General features: G+C 35.0%; 2 protein-coding genes across 3 annotated transcripts in view; both read right to left on the bottom strand.

Annotated features, from left to right (window-relative positions):
• Positions 1-16235, bottom strand: part of LOC117329440 (protocadherin gamma-B5-like) — a 45431-nt gene extending 29196 nt beyond the window's left edge. The window contains exons 1-2 of one of the 2 annotated variants that reach the window (XM_033887380.1): positions 15837-16235; positions 9118-9195 (exon numbers count right to left, since the gene is read on the bottom strand). The gene's annotated coding sequence lies outside the window, so the exon portion shown is untranslated. The remainder of the gene's footprint in view (positions 1-9117; positions 9196-15836) is intronic. The other variant, XM_033887381.1, reaches the window with a different exon arrangement.
• A 1845-nt stretch (positions 16236-18080) lies between these two features.
• LOC117330125 (nucleoporin NSP1-like) overlaps positions 18081-22023 on the bottom strand; it is a 45756-nt gene continuing 41813 nt past the window's right edge. Inside the window, exon 2 of the mRNA XM_033888343.1 lies at positions 18081-19057. Coding sequence (XP_033744234.1) covers positions 18081-19057 — 977 coding nt within the window. The remainder of the gene's footprint in view (positions 19058-22023) is intronic.

Genomic DNA, 22023 nt, shown 5'->3' with positions numbered 1-22023 from the left:
GCGTAAGACTTTTTTTACAGAGAATTAATTAGACAATAGATTGCTGGGATACCTGCATCGAATGGGGTGGACAGTTTACCTGATGACACACCATAATCAGGCACAGCCTACTATAGCTCCGCCCACATACTCTCAGATTTGTTGCCACATCTGTGATTGACATGTCTAGATGATTTTTACAAAGGACATCGACGAAGTTTTAATCGTTTGCTGATGTCACTGCACGTTAATGAAATTAATGTAAAGGCTATAAACAGACATATAGATTCGCTTGTTACCGTACATGTACATTGATTGATATATTTAATCAGAAGACAGTTACTGTACCTGTACAATAGCAAACTCGTAGAGACTCGGCAAAAATCAGACACCGCAGATCGTCAGTACCGACCGCAGTGCAATTTAATTAGGGTGCATGTGATTATTTATTTATTACCATATTTCGTTCAATTAACGCATTAAAATCAGACACATTGTTGACTTGAACATTACAATAAGCAGACATCTGTCTCCGGCCGTATCTTCATCTGTGTACCATTGTCGTGGTCATTTATTTGCTACATAAAATACTGTGTTATCGAACATAAACATAATATGTCGTTACTAAAACCAAAGACATATTATAAGTCTCTGCTAAAACATATATATCATGTGGCATAACACTTAGTTGTTGCTAGCCACATCGTCATTCACAATATAAGAGTGGTACGCATTCAGATATTTTCATTTATATTTATAACGTACCCTCATGTGAGCCCACAGGCGCTTGCATAGAAAATATTACTTTTTAATTTTTGTTTGATATGACAGTGGTATGTTTAATCTGTTAGCGCCTGTGGTAGGACTGTGATCTAAAGTTTTCTGACTGCAGTTCAAAGGAACCTTGCAACTTACCTGTGATAAACGGTGACGAGTACACAACTAAATTCACACATGTTCCTAATAATTTGATAGTTGTGTAATTGTCTGCAGCTAATTTCAGGTATCAAACGTCATTTTTTTCAGCGGTATTATCAAGCAGTTAAAGTAACCATTAAGGAACACAAAATGTCAAACTTTTCAGGAAAATCAAAACCGAGAATAATATGCATAGAAAGAAAAAAAATACTGGGAGAAAGATCCTATGGTCGGTTAATTTATGTACATGTCTGTGATATTTAAATAAGACACACTAAAAAATACCGAAGACGAGTTTAAAGTTCTTTATTCGAGGTACGGACAAAAAGTTTTCAGATTGTAAATACCAAGTATACATCATGTATGTATATTTACTATATCTTCATCCAATACACACACATGTATGAATACGTGTGCCTGTTCACTCGTCTATACATATACAACACGTATCATTCAAAAGCAACTTAATCCAAAATGCTCAATTTTTTATACTCTCTTCTTTATCACATTTTTGAATTGAATATTCTTGTATTTTGTACCATCATGTGACTATGTTATTATTCATTGTTTTGTTAATTTTACGGGAGAAGTCGTTTATAAGTTGGTAAAATTTGCTGACTAATCCCTTTGTCATTTCTGTATATCAATAAAATATGTTTTAACTTAAACTACAACACGTGTACAGTGGACCCGCGATAATCCGGACGCCGATAGTCCGGACAACTCACAGTCCGGACGGAAATGCACGGGAACGGATTTCCGTAACGTTATTTGTACTCACGAGTCCGGAAATTTGGATTCCGATTCCGGAAGCCCATTTTGGGAACGGAGCGTACTTTTCATTAGTAAATTTCCCTCAATAATCCGGACGATTTCTTCACCACGAGGAGAAAAAAATGTCGGGGCAAGTCACCCGTGTCGACAGCTGTACAGACTATCACTTGACACTGTGCGTAGTCATAGCGACCGCTGCTAGGTCATAGCCCCGGGTGTTTACCTGTGTTACAATGTGTAGCTTTTGTTTTTATAACGGTACATTGCTTTTTCTCTACGACCTAAATGTTACAGTATTAAAGGATTTTATAGTATAGCCTGGTCTTGCTTTTATCAACTTGACGTACAATATCTATGATAGTTATTTTACAGACGGCAACTTTTATAGGAACACATATTGCTATTTCGTAGTTAGCAAGAATTTATGCACAAACATACAGTGCGTGATACGATAATTAATCAATCTCAAATACATGTAATAAATTTATGATCGGTAATTAACATCATTAACGCTTGTATTGGGTAAACACGGATATCGGCTTGTAACACCGTTACGTGAAACTCATTGAAAGATGCATGCTATTAATTACATACACATTTACGTATTAAGCAGTGATCACAAGAACTGGGTTGATTACACACAAATTAGTCGTCTGATACTTAATTAATTATGTAAGCGTCACATTGTTAAGTGAATACGGGTTTAATAATCATCGGACATCTTGGGTAGTTCTCGCTAGTGTCCCGTACTTTTTAATAGATAGCTTGGGGTTTCTGGTACGTAAAAATCATAAAAAAAACATGGACTGATGGTAAGTTGTAAAATCCGGATCTTTTATTGTATACATATATACCCTTACACATAGTGATATGTGATTATATGCATGTATATAACAATTAATTTACTATTTACATCATAAAAAATATCCTATCATAGATTTGTGCTGGAATTGCATATACAGACAATTCAACTACTAATAAAAGTAATACAACATATGTATGAGAAACATTATATGACTATACATAATTATTGGTTATTAAGCCATTCTAATTTTCTCTTCCTTGCAAATTTAATATATTTAGCAAGATTTGAGATATAACTTCTATTATTTCTTGTTAACAGCTCTATTAATTTGAACATGCTAGGTTTTCATACAATTATGAGATTTAATGCATTTCTTTCGTAATTAATACAAATAAGGACAATTTAAGATGAGATGAAATTGAATGGAGTGAAAATAGCCTTCATAGCGTAATTGACTTAATTACGTGGTGGTCTTAAAGTGTACCCGTAACGATTTGCTATTTCAAGTTTAAATGTGATTTAGGATGAAACTAAAAATGCTGAAAGGCCGACTTTCACAGCGACTTTAGTTTTAGAGTAATTGCGATTTTTCTCGAACCCAGAGCCGTTGACTACGTTTCGGTGACCTCTGACCTGTGACGTCAGAGGTTTAATGGGATCAGAGCCGTCATATAGGAAATATATATAGAAACAAACGTGAACACGTGCCTGCAATTAATGCGAATGAGACAACAATAATGAAAGTACTGAATAAACTTTTTGACTTATATTTGTGAGTTAGTTAATAACAAATGTTACCGAAACCAGGGGCATATAATTTTCTATTATAACGTGCCATATACAACATGTAACATCTTATTAATTTTCTATTATACCGGGCCAAATACAACGTGTATCATCTTACTCATTTTCTAATATAACAGGTCGTATATAACACGTAAAATTTGAATAATTTTCTATTTTAACGTGTCGCTGTAACATGTATGGCATTTGAATAATGGGTCGTTTACAACGACTTACATCATATAGCCTTTATTATGAGGGCATTTCCGGGTTGTTACATACCAATATTGATTTCGGTTATAATACTTCTAGTAATAGAAATTTAAAATACAATTCATACACGATGTGAAATAAAAGTTAAAAAATTGGAATTTTTATTAGCCAAAACAGCAATAGATATGTTGCAAATACACTTGAAGATACCGTTATTTGTGATTTTCGGAAAGATTCATAGAGTAAATTTTCAACAACGTGGGTTTATGAATGAGGTAACTTAGGTTAATCATTCTATAGACAAACCTTTAAGATACATTTTTTTCGCTTGAAAGGAAAACGAAACCCACTGAATTCCAAAAATAATATGTTTGATTTCAACAACTTAAAAATGCCTTCCCTATAGTAACACGCAATTCTTAATAAAATTCAAGCTCAATTTACGTACAACATGTAAAAGTATATCTTCGGAACTTTTTTGAAGTACATAGAAACCAAACGCGAGAACTCACAAGAATTATCGGCGTGTGCCGATTAGAACACCAGACACCTGTAGTGCAGTGACAGGTGTGACGAGCTTGTGGACCATAATTTCACACTTGGTAATTGTTTAGCGGTTATACTAAGCCACTCAATTCGTAATTCTCCGAACATGTTTCTAATCTTCTAAAGTCCTGTTTTAAGTGAAGATATGACTTGTGACACACGAATGGAAAGTAAAACCACAATGATCTCGATCACTTCACAACAATGACAAAATAACAAAAAAAAATTTTTAATGATAATAAAAAATAAATAAAATTTGAAAAATTCATACACGAAAATTATTGCGAGTTAATAAGTTTTAGTATTAATTATGATTAATCACGATGAACTAAATTGTATGTTTTCTATATATATATAAAAAACGGAGCGAAAATGATGGTTTTAGTAAGAACCTATACTATGTACCTGTACATAAAGTATCAATTATATTATAATTGTTGCGAATCACTTTTATTTAATTTCACTGACAACGATCATATAAAAATTATATCTTTCTCAAGAATGTAATCGTCCGTTATCCCCGAGACCATGACATGTAAAATACCCTCGGGATAAAATCTGTATATGTAGAAGTTTGTTGCAGGCTCCAACACTGGTATTCATACGTGAGAGATTTAGTCTATTGTAGATCATGATGATTATAATATATTACTTTCTGAATTAAGTGTTCTTCATGACTTGAAGCGGGTTTTGTATAGAATATAATGCTTAGATTTTATCTCGGCACTCGGCCAACCGATTTTGATGTGGTTCGCGACATCATTCTTTGGTTTTTACAAAAAATACCATGTTTGAATATCGTTTTTTTGTTCTTGGTACACTTTAACACCGAGTTTCACCACGTCAGCATTTGAACACCAAGAACTTTAACTCTGTACATGTACCACTTGTGATATATACTGAAATGACTAAAGTTTTATATACATGTATGACTAAAAAAAAACCCACATTTTATGTTAAATATTTTATTAGAAAATGTTTTTAGATAATGCAATGAACTTTCAAAATACATGTCAAATACAATTGATGTAATTCATATATATTCATAAATATATATGATCTCTAGCAATATAGTCTTTGGAAAAAACATTTGATTGTGTCACATGGATTCTAAAATAAAGAAATGCTTTAACAGCTTAATATTTAAATCACACGCTTCAGAAAAAAATATACGTTGAAATTTTATCGTTATCACATGAAATAATCAGCAAATATGTTTTTTATCTTCTAAAAACCACCGTACTGTCTTCTTAAATAATGTTAAATAAATATAATGTTTATTATCAAAAATACCAAAGAAACTGTTGATGTAATACCATGTACTGACTTTCGTATGCGTGAAGTATCACTATCGAAATGGAGATCATTTACAAATCGTGTGCTTTTAACATGCATCTTATTGCCGTACTCAACAAGACAAACACCGTAACATGAATTAAATAACTTCCACAATTCCAATGATCGATGGTAAAATTATGGATTGATATACATGTATTTAACTCGTTATGGTCATAAACGTGATAAAACTAACTTTCTGATAGCAAAACTTTAAAAGAATAGTTATCATTTATTTGAAAATATATTTATCTGTAAAAGATTGATGCATAGTAATAACAAGACATTTCGTAACTGTCTTGTAAATCTTACCTGTGCACGGAGAATGACTTGTCAATCATTCTTATCAACCAATAAAATACGCGCAAAGCCTTTCCGCGGCGTTTGATTGACAGCAACAATGCTCACTGAGGTGTGACGAACTTCAGTGTCATCTGCTTTGTATAAGGTGACTTGTCAATCTAACCGATGAAATTCGTACAAGTATTAAGATTTTATAAAAATCATTGAAATCACATTTTTGATAGAAACAGTAACCATAAAATAGGCCAGAGTGAAAAAAAAAAACTCAGTGACATGATAATAATGTGAAGACATGAAACTGCCGGTACATTTAACACCCATATTATATGGATGCCCTAAGATACGATATATTGCAGGTTTTTGACTATGCAACCAGTATCATTACACATAATTAGTGTTATTCCCACTTTTGATCAGTTCCATATGTGGAATTAGCCAGAGTTTCTATTGGCCTCGTCTGGCACACTACGATATGAAAACGTGGAATTCTCCGACAGCTGACAATAAAATCGGGAATGACATAACACTTACATATATGGATAAATGAGATAGTTATTTACCCCAGTATACCCATTTAGTCCCATCTAGGTGTTTTATTCAGTCCTTATAGACCCTCGCTTTACGCTAGTCAATATTTCATTCTGGATTCGACGCCATGTTGCTAACTATACATTGTAGGTCGCGGTCGGCCTAATTACCTAACCATGTGCGATGATACAACTTTTATTTCTATAGATTTTACCGCTTATAATTAAGAAATTATGAATTTTTGAATTTAATATAACAGGTTTTGTGAAATAATAAGCTTAGTTTTCTTGATTCAAACTACTTTAAAAGAAAAACACAATAAATTATATATGGTCTTTTCGGTCCATTGCGTTCCGATTCGGGTTGTTAGTCGTACTGTCACTTACAAAATGGCAGGTCAACAGCGTGGAATTTTGACTAGCGTAAAGCAAGGGTCTATACTGACGGAATAAAACACCTAGGTGGGACTAAATGGGTGATCTGGGGTAAATAAATATCTCATTTATCCATATTGGTAAGATACGTGCGATTTCACACCGGTTTTATTGTATTTACACCTTATATCTTAGCGACACCAAACGGTGACGGCACATTCAATGTTTTCATATAGTAGGCTAGTGCGTTCTGGCCCTACACCAGAAATGTATGCAAATTATATCCTTACTTGGATTTAAGTTGTTTGAAATGATAAATGATCATCACACAGTGATTCTTAGATCTACTACTCAAGAAATAACTTCCATCAAATCTACTTTCTTTTACCTGTCAGCGACACACAGCGGAATTTTTACAGTTCTTTATATATCTAAATATACTAGACATTATCTATGTCCCCTCTAGACTACGACTAGTGACAAAAAAAAAAATCATCATATTTTCAAGCTAAGTAAAACTGATGTTTAATTCTACGGCATTTATAAGAGATGGAAACAATTAAAACCAATGGCAAATGGTTATACCGTACGTCCCTGGTCACATCGATCATAGCGTTGATGGGTGTCAGTTATATACATGTAATTACTCCATACCGATTCATATTACAGGTAAATTTTATCGCATGAGTCGGCACCGATGAGTCCTGCTGATCCTCTGTGATCCTCTGTGGTCCTCAGTGTCTCGATCGCGGAGGTTCACCGCGGCACGCTTGGTCACCGCGATCTTTGATGATTTAACCCCGGTGATCGATCGGCATAATTGGTCTATCACCAGGAAACACGGTGATTATTTCTCCATGTACACTCGTCACCATAAATCGCGGGGGAAAGGGTAAAAGTATTAAAAGCTACGGTCCTTACTGTACTGCAGTAGATATAACTTAAAATTTCTTAGTACAAACTTATGTAGATATGACAATTAAAAAAGAATTGACGATTTAATAAGATAATAAAGACACGACCAGATAAAAAGTGGATTAATTTAAAGTGAAGTTATTATCTGCATGAATAATATTATCTGTCTTGCATGACTTTTATTTCTTCAATAGCCAGAATTAAATGATTTGAATGATATGATTGTTTATTCATATCTCCAAGATACAGACATATTACCGACTCGAACTCTGAAAACTGGACCATAAAAACTGGAGATATTACCATATGATGTACAGATATATGTATATTTCATGATCGTTTGAGGAAATATTTATTCTAATGAAATCAATTATTATACAATGATTAAGTAAAATGGTCAATAAAAAGTGAGATTGAGATCTGGGTGACTGACAATAACATTAGCCAGATTTACGTGCGGACCGATATACATATATTGAAGTGTAAATCATTTACACCGAGGTCTTTACCTGGACGTCATTAGAGAGATATAACAGATGTAAGCATCTTATTTATAAATATCTACCTATCACCAATATAGGTCATGTCAAATTGTAACGATGGATACGTCATCATGTGATAGAGGTCACATCATCTTATGACAGAAGTCACGTCATAATTTGATGTCGCATCATAATGTCACAGAGGTTCATGTCTGTACATGAAAGTGTTCATCATTACATACAATGAGAATTAATACAATGAATTTAAAATGACAGGTACAAAGAATAAAAAAACCAAAACAAATTCCAACTAGAGTAGATAAGCTGGGGTGTGATAGTAATGCAGATATTCACCAGTCAGGTGAAATACCATTGTTCAGATAGAATTGAAATTGAATTGGTCACCTGTCATTTTGATATTTTTATCACAAATTCAAGAAACCCCATCCCATACCCAATTGCTAACTTTTCAGATAGCACAGTAGGACTACCTATACACAGAGTATCCCACTATGGTACGTTTAGTCATAAAGTTGTCTTAATTTGTCCCCGATGTCAGCAGTTAATTATCTCCCCTTGCCACTCTCCCCAAGTCGTACAAAATTGCATATCCCATCACTGGACAACAGGAAGGTAATGGCTTCATTGTCAACATGACTTATGACAAGTATTAGCTCCAGCACGCCTCTGGTTGTCCCCAGTATAAATCATTCCTAATTATAATGACCAACTGAATTTATGTGATTGACTATTCTTGTTGAGAAAAAAAATATAATGAAAAATATCATGCTCTAAATAAGGATGAAGAAATAAATCCTTTTGGTTACCTGTCAGGTAGTTTAACCAGAGGTATACATTATTCCATGGCAGGGCCACCTGATGCTTTTCCAAACATTTATCATTTCTGGTAGGAAAATCCATTTCTAAGCAAACTCTATTATTTATAATAGAAAATGTAATTTTATGATATTACAAAAAATATCATTTCCAGTACAAAGTCTACTAATATAAGTTAGTTATTCTGTAATCTATTTACAGTTGTACAGGTATACAATATGCTGACAAGGTCAATAACCCAAAATTAGATGTTAGAAGTCAAATACAAATAGAACTCTACATATAGTTTTATTATGTGTGTTAAAAGTATTTATATGATACATACCACTTTCTATACATCAGCAGACAAACTTGAGAGGTTATCTCCCTTGAAAATCTTCTTGATGGACCTCATTTATGACATCTGGAAAAAATATATATTGCATAAGATTAGATTTGGTATAAATGGAGGTTTCTTTTTGTTGTTTATCATCAAATATGTCCATCTCAATCTTTTAAAAAAAATGGAAATCATTTTGAGAAGACAACATTCTTTTGGAGACATATTACATCTTGCCATTATGGTGTGTATATTTGGAGTTCCTGACATCTTGCCTTTTCCTCAGATTCTGTAATTGATTGCAGTAAGTAATTACAGAAAAGGAGAAAGATATTTGTTGAGTCATCATTGTAATTGACTACCACATTTTATTCTTCACATAAGTTATTTTTGTTAGCATTTTGTTACACATTAGAGACCATATTACAAGTACGACAAATCTTTTTGTACAACAAATCTTTTTGGCAAAATGACAATACAACAAAAACTTTGAGAACAAATGATGAAAAATAGAAACATTGTCATGAACTGTACCCCAGTCAAAGCTCACAATTGTAAAAACTATCTGACATTTATAAATGATGAGAAATTGAAACATCAACTTGAATTTGTACACCAGCCAAAGCTGACAAATATGTCCAGTTTAGAACAAGATGCTCAAGTATGAAAACTACACGATTCAACAGTAGTAATAACAATGGTAACAACCCCTCCCCTGAATTCTACCTCAGACATTCCACAGCCTAATACACCCCAGCAATCGACTCCCTTCAAATTTGGAAGAAAGATTTTAAAGAACGGCCATAATTACTGTTTCACGGTGCCGACACTTTAATTTGGCAATATTCAGCTCCCCAGCATGATACGGAGGGTAACTAGAGGTGTCGACTGTGGACTATAATTTATGGGTTCAGACAATGAGCCTTGACAATCGTCAAGCCATACCTGTGTCGAGTAACACCCTAAACAAGCCAATCGTTTTTCTGGTCTAGAGTTTTGGACAGTTACACTATTTACTAAAATGTCTCGTGCCGATCGGGTGTCAAGCATATTTCTATCATTTGATTTACTGATTTATGATTCGAACATGGTTTATATGGATTTCAACCGACCCCAACACATGTCCAGTGAACTTGTATGTCGTGTTCGTATATCAATACACTAGCAACATCTATAGGTCCTAATTCTTGAGTAAAATCTGGTGTATAAATCATACATCAAGATTAACATGTAACAAGCGGAACAGCTTGTGCCTATCATAATGCTACCTGGATGTTAATGAGATGAAATGCAATTAAAGAAGATTTGAAAGGTCCAACGATTGAAATTAAATAATTCAGATGCTGATGTCCAAGTTTCATCATGATTGGATGATGTAAAATTTTGACAGGTAACATATTCAGGGCAGTTCGCTACCAATGATTTTATTTTTTCTATACGATATACAGCACCACCTGGTACCTCTATCATATGGTCGCAGATTGTGGTCCATACATTGTAGCTATATATTATCGTGTAACATTGTGTTGTATACTTTAATGTACTTTTAGAGCACCTGATCTAAAAGAAATAAGATCCGGCCAGAAAATAGCGGTGCGTACAATGAAACACAGGTGAATACTGCAACAATCAGTCATACAACATTTCAATTGACCAGAAAACACGAGAATCCCACGGAGAAATAAATCTCTTGAATTGTAAAACTTTATGCGTGTTTCAAATGGATTGAGGATTCCGATATTTATTAGGAGATCTGAGGAGTGCACTAAGTATAATGTTGTATGATTTCGTAGAGATTTACTCAAGAATTTCAAAAACCTGTATATGTTGAATCTTTATGAGGATCTGAAGGTGTGTCAAATTGTTTGTATCTTTTTTGAGTCTTTTCAACTGAAGTAAATGGTCGCGCTAGTCGAGCCCTATTTCATAAATGCCTCATTAAAAGCCATCAAAACCTACTAGCCTACGGTAATTATTAAGTGTTTATCTGCCGCGGACATCAGCTGAAATCCCAACCGTAATGATTAAATTTCAATATGTTTCACGTTAACAGAAGTCGATGGTGGTCAGAATGTCACAGTAAGGTCGAGGTTCGCAGAAATCAGTATTTGATGTCCATAAATGCAACCTTACGATGGGAGGAATTATTTTACATTTTACCAGGTGAAATACAGTCCAACACAATAGATGAAAGGGAATATTTTTTAATCAAGTTCAAAACCAATGAATTACACAGAGGTCAAGTCTAACTTATGGAGGTATTGTAGTTATGCTACAATGCTTTAGAATCAATTTATTCTCAATATACTAAATACATTGAAGAATAGAATACACAGCAATCTACAGGTTTTAATTTTGACACACATATCAATATAAAAACTAACTTATTGCATTTTCAAAATTAAGTTTCTACAAATTTTGACACTTTGAAATATGATAAGAGATTATTTTTCAAATTTCCGAAAATGAATAATACAGGAAAAGCATTTGTAGGAATGAATTCCAAAACTGAACTCTTTTGATAGATTTGTGAGATTTGTAGGTACAGGAATGTCCTCCGTGGAAGTTTTTGTAAAACAGGCATGGTTACCTAGGGTGACTGACATCGTGTCTGCAGATATTTTTCTTTTCAAAACAAAAATAATTTTCGGGTCATCTTTCGTGATAAATATCAGTGAATATTGTTATTAGTTAAAATCTATCTTTATTAGTCGTAAACCTTCTCTTTTGTTTGTTCATGCTTTGTTTGAACACTGTGTGATCATCTCTTGCCTTCATACTATCATTTCAGTACTCGTAAATAAAATATGTAGCGTTCCTACCTTGACGTCAAATTCAGACTAAATGCTTCTATACCGTTTATCGCAAAAGTTCATCACAGTCAAGTTTCAATTATTTTTTCTTTCTATTGTGGATAGGCCACATAAACATCAATATGAGGAAATACAGGGGTATTGTACGAACTGATAAATTTAATCTCTAAAATAATCGTGTCCATCCATCACACTGGCTGACCACTCTGTATCAGGCTTTGGTCAAGCGTCTAGTGTTTCAGTACGTCCCTGAAATGTTAGTGACATACTGATAAGCTGTTACAGAGTACTGACTTCTACGCCATAATTAACACTATAATGGACACAACAATAGGCGCTTAGTACCCTAACGTTTATCTCCGGCCACAATCAAACCTGACCACTACGGCCAGTTCTAACTATTAGTAAATCTTTGTCCAGGCTTCTTATCGTCCACTGATCTAAATTTGCTGGTCAGCACAGTCTCTTGGGACGGTCAGAACTGACCATTGGGACCAAAGTAGTGGGGTATATAGACTTTGATATGGCTGTAACCATTGGCTAATTAAAGTCAAGGATATTAGTATGTTGAGAAGTGTCAATGACAAACTTGTTTATTTTCCATTTGTGTCCCCTTCACCCCGGCCAGGTATGACAATGTAGGTATTTACCTGTGTCAATACAATTAGGATGGGAGAAGGGTTTAACATGGAGTGAAACCAACCATAATTGACACATTCAAAAACAAGCCCATGTCATGATCTCCTCAACACAGTGGAGTCTATTTTACCTTAAAAGGAACTCCCCGGGCAGTCATGTTTTCCTGCCTTCATCTGAAGTCTGTGTGTCCCTATAAGGGGCCAGAGCCAACAATATTACCCAAGGTAAACGAAAGGAAAAGGGGTCGTTGTTTATTTTTGATTGTATTGGTGATAATTGTCAGTAAGGAATCTTCACACAATAGAACAATATTGTGTCAAGTCTAAGTGAGAGAATTCCTGGGGTATTTTATCTTGACACCAACAAACAAAACATGTGGTGGAGCAAAGATGGTCCAAAGATAAGCCCGGGGGTAAACTCTAACAGTTTAAAAATCACCTCAAACCATATCAATTATATAACTATACAGTTATCATGTTCATTTCAAGCTTTGAAATTAATGTCAGTGATTTTTTTTCATATTTTCGAATTTGATTGAGAAGTGTTAATTTAATTTTGGAGTACTGTATATATTACAGACAAAATGCACAATAGAATCTTTAGTTCTAAATAGATTATATTTATTGAACAATTATTACTTCAGAAAAAATCACTACCTCAAAATTCTGTACAGTACATATTAAGTGTCATTATGCAGTTAATTTTCTTGCAAAATAAATTGATCCTCCCTCCACTTAGATAGAAAATACATTAAAACATAAAACTTCATTTTTTTATTGAAGTTTTTAAATGATTTCTAAATCTGTTCAAATAGTCTAGAACGTTTATCCATTATCATTTGTTAACCACTCAACTAATTTCTGTAATTGAGGATCAGAACCCTGCAGTAGTTAATACAAGGTCAGTATGAGATACAGACGGCAAGTTAAATCAGATTTCATTATATCCATAATAAAATATGATACTTTCAATTTAAGCAAGCCAGAATAGCATTCAGTGCATTTAGTTTTTGCTTGAAGAGATTTAATGCATGATTACTTGGTTTTTGAAATAGAATTAAATATACATCATAACTGTAATGAAATCTACCCCAATTACCAAGTTAATCAGCGGTGGTCATTCAGTACGCCGACACAGGAGGCCATTGTTTAGTTCTACAGGTGGAACTTGTACACAGGTGTGTAAAATGCACCTTTACATCGTTACACCTATGTCAGGTAAATCCTAACGAAGCAAAAAAAGGTGAGAAAATTTGTGACAAGAAAGTGGATAACAAGATATTCTCGGACATCCCTCCCTCTGTCACAATAAAGTCTTCACTGATCAAAACATGCTAATAAAACCTTACTTCTCTCCCACCAACTGACCAGAACAAACTGTGACCAAGGACATAAAACTGGCCCATATCGTCCAGTTAATGGGTGGTGAAACAAGGGCCTACACAGTTCTATGTCTGTGACGGCATTGCTCACTGACCAGCTCTCATTCCTACTGTCTCTTGTCAACAATATGGCTGTCACTCAAATCGTGATGTATTGGACTCCTACCTGTTTTTTTACATGTTTACAGACTTACAAAGGGGAAGCGTCACCAGAGTCTTAAAGACCTACGTATAGATGAAGGTACAAAAACAAAATATTAAAGAAATGCACTTGTCAATCATGCGGCCAATTAAGCTATGGCCTTGGGGTTTTCTACATATTAATTATACACATATTTCAATGAAAATGGGACTAATAAAAATTAATGTTGGGGGAGAGATGTCAATATGATAGAAAATGATATTTTAACTGTTACAATGTGTTCTACTTCTTATTGTGATCTGACATTAATAGGCTTTGGTGACTCAGAGAGGCAAACAGATTCCTAATTAATGACGAAGAACAATAGGCCATTGTGTATTTGTTGATTATGGAATAAATTACAATTAATATATTCAAATACAGGATTGCCTTCAAAGACATGCAACCATCAATCTGGAAAACATTCATCAGTACTCAGTCAGAAACTGTATCATTATTACAATTATAAATATTTGTTCAATTGAAATTGACAGTAAATCCTATGTAAGCATTTTACAAAAATATTTTAAAACCATGGAATTTATTTTTCAATAACTGTACCAGTACTTAAAATGTTTTACACAGCAAAAATACATTACCACTTTCTAAGTAATTAAACCACATATTTCAAAGTACACCAGCGATAAAAACATAAATTATGATTACAATTACTTTAAATAATTCAACAAATTAAAATTTTATCTGAATTTTTGAATCTTCCTTACTCACTAACAGTACCTGTACTTTGCGTGTTTTTAATGTTGACATTACATCTGTAGGTCAATTACAGGGCTTCCCCTATAGATATTAACATCCATTAGGAGATAATTTAACACAAGTTAATTTTCACTCCAACACATTTTAATACATTTATATTCTAACCGATACTCCTACAACTTTCAACATAGCTCGGGTCTAATGGAGCATGGGTATCGGACACCTAGAAAAAAATCTCATACTACAAACTGTTTGATTCTATTACACTGAATATGTCTGAATCATGGTATACTGTTATAAAACCCGTAACTCTGAATTTTATTATTTTGATGGTCCAGAATTACCTCGACAGATGAAAGTGACGGAGGTATGGGGACTTTATAAACACACAGCTTACACATATATATAGCAGGCTGATAACAGAACTAAACATTTCTTATGTTATCATATCTATAAATCAGGGAAAATAAATCCACCTCAGATTTAATTTGTCTTCTTATTTTTTTAGCAGCAATAAGACTTATTGAATATCATTTGATGAAAATAAAACATTTTCCTATATGAAGAAGGTGTTTATTGATTTATCATGAATTTGCACATGTATGAATTAATGTTAAAAAAAGATCACTGTATGAACTAGCTGTTGATTATTTAGGTATAATGTTCCACTGTCCTTTATGGAGAAATATAATGCACTAATGCCAATTAGCAAGTGATAATTAATGCACCAATGCCAATTATCAAATGTCAATATCATAAATATAATACATAAACAAGAGGATAAGCAGAGTTACATCTACACGATGTAGATATTGTATAACGATGGAAAAGAAGATAACAGTAGAATGACTGCCGTGGCAGATTTTCTGGTTATGAACCTATCATTACATAAAGATAATACTGATGAGATACACGATACCCACTTGTCTGTAAATCAAATCTGTAATTAAGGTAGTTAGATGAGAGTAAAATAGATAGGTAACAAGTAACTTACCTGTCAGGTATGAATAAAAGAGGCTTGTTTCATCACCTTTAGTATATAACACATCACACACACCTGTCATTAATAAATTCCAATCAAGACAGGTAAAAATGCTTGTCACCCGTTTTAAACGTAAGAATGGTATACAAAAACCTGTGAGTAGCTTTAAACACACCTTTCTATGTCGGTAAGCTTTCCACCATGTGAGACTTTCTAATGCTAACACAGAGATAGGCTGGTGTTCAATCAACCATGACGACAAGTCACATGATCTAGGTTATCGCAGTCGAGCGCCTTTTTTCCCTTCAATCACCTGGAAATATAAGAAGCAGCGAGATTCTGTAAATATTTAAGATGACTTTTAAATGATGAAAAAAGTAATTGAGAGGATGTATTAATATATTTGAAATGTGTAGAGAATTGATCTGTTCACCTGTGTTAAGTAACGGAATCTGTATCAGGCTGACAATCCCACAGATGACTTGGGGATATCAACTTTTTATTAATTGCTGCTTCCTACTCATGACGTTAGGGATATGAAGATGTGTATGTTTGACACATGAAAACAAAACCTCAAATACTGGGGTCGTTATTAATTCCGAGTTTGTAAGTGAATCATACAGGTGCGTAGTACAATAACATAAATCAAAATTACGCTGCCCACTACATCGTAATGATACAGGATGTTATTACAGTGAAAAACAATACACAATATCACAACAAAAACAATACACAATATCACAGCAAAAACAATACACAATATCACAGCAAAAACAATACACAATATCACAGCAAAAACAATACACAATATCACAGCAAAAACAATACACAATATCACAGCAAAAACAACATATAGTAAATATAGAAAATTCCTTAGCTGTCCTGATAGCCTTTAGATGATGAATATTACGATGTACAATACATTAAACTGAGAGTTGGATTTAAAGTATGGTAAGGATAGTATCATGTTTACATATATTTAATATTAAATATACATGTATGTACATGTATATATATTAAATGTTAACATTGGCAGTGTCTGGGGCTCAGATGTGTAGTTATAAAGCATAAGCGAGGTTCCTATTGAATTAAGATATCATTAAAATATCAATTCTTCCGACATTTTACTACAAAACTAATAGATATAGAACTGCTTCTACTTTTTCTGAGACTTTTGCACCTACCCATCCAAATTTGGATATTTCTTTTGATCTATTATAAATTTTGGGTGTCATCCTATGCTGGGGAGTCCTAGAAGGACAAAACAGCTGCATGATGTCCCTAACAACACTGAGTCCAATAGAAGGACAAAACAGCTGTATGATGTCCCTATAGCATCACTGATGAGTTTTAGGGGACTATAAACAGCTATATGTGTTTTTTGTACTTTATGCTTCTGTTTTTTTTTAAACTATTAAGAGTTTTTCCAATTTTATCATTTTTTTTTGAACTCATGAGATTTTTTTTTCTAAAGATATTTTCAAAAAAATCAACATTTCTTTATTTAAATGCAGTATATATTCTGTAATACAGTACATAATGTATTTACTACCGCAGTAACAATGTATCATAAACATAATCTAAAATTAACTCCAGTATCAAAACCTCCAGTATATTTACCTTTAACTGATTTCATATTATTGCTATAACCATAGGACCTTAGATTTCTATGAAACTCATGTAACAGTGACCTATTTTGTCTCCTAATCCCAGTTAATCCCCTGCACATGCCGTACACAAGGTGTAGTGACACTTTCACACCGTGACTTATGGCGGGCTACTGTCTACATATGTACTAGGATAAAAGGTAAGGGCAGTTTGGACCAGGCTGACATTTCACTAACCAATTGTCTTTCATGTCTATATATCTCCATTACCGCCACTTCACAGTTGACCCCAGGGGACACAACCCCCGAGTGTCATCCATCACTAGCCATATAAGGCTGTCAGGGTCTTGTGCGACAAACACCGAGGTCCACACTAGTATGGCCATTGTCAGACTGACCAGTGCCCAGTGTACCTCAGGCTAGTTGTACTTACCCAGAGGTGCCACATACAAACTATTGTACACCAGAGGACATTCTAATGTAATAATTATAAATTATCAACCTATATAGGCAGTCACTGGACATGTCAGTTGACACCTTGTGTGAAATACCTGGAAATCAATTAAGGCATTTCATTTCTGTGGGGTCAGTCTAGTAAAAGTCTATAGAACACAACCTGAGACTGAGTCTACTACAACCTGATAGTCACTCAGTGTGGTACTGATGTAGGTCTGACCACTACCACCTGATAGAGTCGGTGTGGTACTGATGTCTGACCACTACAACCTGATAGAGTCGGTGTGGTACTGATGTAGGTCTGACCACTACCACCTGATAGAGTCGGTGTGGTACTGATGTAGGTCTGTCCACTACAACCTGATAGAGTCGGTGTGGTACTGATGTAGGTCTGACCACTACAACCTGATAGAGTCGGTGTGGTACTGATGTAGGTCTGACCACTACCACCTGATAGAGTCGGTGTGGTACTGATGTAGGTCTGACCACTACCACCTGATAGAGTCGGTGTGGTATTGATGTAGGTCTGACCACTACCACCTGATAGAGTCGGTGTGGTACTGATGTAGGTCTGACCACTACCACCTGATAGAGTCGGTGTGGTACTGATGTAGGTCTGTCCACTACAACCTGATAGAGTCGGTGTGGTACTGATGTAGGTCTGACCACTACCACCTGATAGAGTCGGTGTGGTACTGATGTAGGTCTGACCACTACCACCTGATAGAGTCGGTGTGGTACTGATGTAGGTCTGACCACTACCACCTGATAGAGTCGGTGTGGTACTGATGTAGGTCTGACCACTACCACCTGATAGAGTCGGTGTGATACTGATGTAGGTCTGTCCACTACCACCTGATAGAGTTGGTGTGGTACTGATGTAGGTCTGACCACTACCACCTGATAGAGTCGGTGTGGTACTGATGTAGGTCTGACCACTACCACCTGATAGAGTCGGTGTGGTACTGATGTAGGTCTGTCCACTACCACCTGATAGAGTCGGTGTGGTACTGATGTAGGTCTGTCCACTACCACCTGATAGAGTCGGTGTGGTACTGATGTAGGTCTGACCACTACCACCTGATAGAGCTGGTGTGGTACTGATGTAGGTCTGACCACTACCACCTGATAGAGTCGGTGTGGTACTGATGTAGGTCTGACCACTACCACCTGATAGAGTCGGTGTGGTACTGATGTCTGACCGCTACCACCTGATAGAGTTGGTGTGGTACTGATGTCTGACCACTACCACCTGATAGAGTCAGTGTGGTACTGATGTAGGTCTGTCCACTACCACCAGATACAGTCGGTGTGGTACTGTTTTAGAATGAAGAAATTAGAACACAAAAAAATTACTTATGATCAAGAGGACCAATTCTCTCTCTCTCTCTTTTTTTTTTTTTTTTTTTTAAATTTTTTTGAGAAGAAAAAAAAGGTGAAATTGATGGAATTGAATAAAAAGAGTGTGTTGTTGTTTGTATCATGGCAATGGAAATGAAGTAATTCCACCTACAGTAACAACCCTGGTATTGCAATACTTCTGTTCAGGTAGTCTCATGTCCATGCACCAGTTTATAGGTATATCATGAGGTCAGATCGACCTGAAACAATATACAGGATATACCTACATGTGACCAAACACCTGGAATTCGGCTAACTACCTGTAGTCAAAAGTCATTAACCTGTCCCACAGAACTACAATGTCTACCTGATCATATCATCTTCCTTATAAACATATCACAGTGATCTTTGACCTCCATATTAAATAATTTACTATAAACAAAAAGTAATCTATTGATCTAGGCCTAGCCTCTTACCATATGGTCCCATTCCCAATACTTTTTAAACCCAGATTAAATGTTGGGCATAGTGTGGTTATCGGCAGGATATCTATACCAATCATTTTTTGGGGTGAAAGTTAGGTAAGCAATCAAGATAGATATCAATGAGTTTAACAACTTCACAGGAATTTTCAGTAAAAAACTTTCAGAATATAATTACTTATTAGCAGCACACTTTTAAATTGACCCCACATTTTTTAACCCTGAGGACTGAATCTAAACTCATAATATTAAATAATCGCCTACCTATCCAGAACCTAGGAAAAAATTCACTTCCAGTGAAAGTAACTTCATAATTATATAGGCTTATATCTTTTTTTGTTTTTGTGGCAAGGCCTTGTAGTAGCTGATGGCTACTTCACTGAACAACATTTGGAAAGCTTAATATATGCTATAGTTATTTAGTTTTTGTGGCATGGCCTTGTAGTAGCTGATGGCTAGTTCACTGAACAACATATAATAGAAAGCTTAATATATGCTATCCAGAGTAAATGTAGTAAAATAGTTTGCTCAAGGTCAAAGCACATTAGGATTGGGTGGTCTGTGATCTTAGCTTCCTGAGAAACCAAACGTCCTGGGTAGAAATCAAACCACACACCTCTTCACCTCACTACTCAGAGGTCAACTTGGTCTGGTACTACATTGACTGAGCTAGCTTCCTAAGAGTTGATTCACTATAATGAGGTTCAACAGTATTGATAGCCTGAAGTTGGAAATTTCCTGGAAAAAATCTTACAATATATCTGTCTTGCGGTATCATACAAACATATGGTGTTGGGGTGGTTGGGGTAGCACAGCTGTAACATACTTTCCTTTCATATAAGTAGGTGGCCCGTGAGGGTTCAATTTCCTTATAGGAAAAGGTATGGTTCACCTGCCCGACAACATGGGTTTTCTCTTGGTACTCTAGTGTCCTCCCACACAAGGACCCCTCGCACGCTTCTACCTGAGCCAATAACTTATTTCGCATTGTTGTAAAACAAAGTGTACACATTTACAAACATGACTACATATACAAACACTGCAATATTTAATCATTATTACTCCTCATCTGACAACTGACACTTGATTTTCTATAGAAAACTATTTCCATCATTCCTGATGTCATAACAGACTAACTGGTGCATTTCAGTGTTAACTTAACACATAACAGCTATCCATTTCATCGAACTCTTACAGGAAACAGTCTGATATTGCCTATTTGATAAAATGTATTGTTGGGTGCTCGATTTATCTCCGTGGCGATCTTCGAGGCATTACACAGAGTAAACAATCCCGTTTATCAATATGTTATCAATTGCCTTTTATAGATCATACCGGCTTTTGTTCCTAAAAACAAAGAAATCCTTTCAAACCCAAACACTTTTTATGGCACAGATCAACTTTTCATAGTTTTGTCGACCTTCGTAGATTTGCCTCATAAATTTCTACCTGGCTTCTAGGTTCATTAACCATATAAGGAAAATGGAGGTAAGGATCGTTAGTATGAGCTAACAAATCTTCCTATCTATGACTGAAATGACATATTTGATAATTAAAATGTCAGAAGATTGTAAAATATAGGATCAGGTTTCTTTTAGAAAACCACTACTCTAGGGCATGGGTATTAATTATTGACCACAATGGTTCCAGTTTTGACCACTATGGGTATTGATTGTTACCGAACATATTAGATTTTAATTTTTCAGTTCAAGTCTGTTTGTACAAGCTGGTGTTAATGAAGGAGCAATGTTTCCAACTTGATTAAGTACATTTCTTACTGACATATTGATTATGTTCCCTGCCTGTCTTAACCAATCCCAGGTTCATCAAATTCTTTAACTTAAGGAAATTCCTAACCTTTGTTTATAGGTTTGGTTTATTTTTTTAACGTCCTATTAACAGCCAGGGTCATTTAAGGACGTGCCAGGTTTGGAGATGGAGGAAAGCCAGAGAACCTGACTGGGGAAAAAAACACCAGCCTACGGTCAGTACCTGGCAACTGCCCCATGTAGGTTTCAAACTCGCAACCCAGCTAGTGATAAAGTGTCTGGACACCTTAACCACTCGCCCACAGCGGCCCCAATTCCTAACCTTTAAGTCTCCCAATATTAAAACATTATTGGATTGAAGGCAGTTTTCCTAAGTAAGATTTTCCTCTTAAATCCAAGAATGTTTTCCAATGGATAATTTCCTGATGTTAATGATGAAATTGGGTCCATGGCCTGAAGCTGAATTTAAATGCCAGAAAATTTCAATTAGAGGCAGGTCATATTTAGTTGTGATCAATAAATTGTGAGTATAGTTTCTAAAAAA

This window comes from Pecten maximus, chromosome 6, assembly GCF_902652985.1.
Source record: "Pecten maximus chromosome 6, xPecMax1.1, whole genome shotgun sequence".
Lineage (NCBI taxonomy): Eukaryota > Metazoa > Mollusca > Bivalvia > Pectinida > Pectinidae > Pecten > Pecten maximus.
Note: the sequence above shows the minus strand (reverse complement) of the source record. Positions and strands in the feature narration are given on the sequence as shown.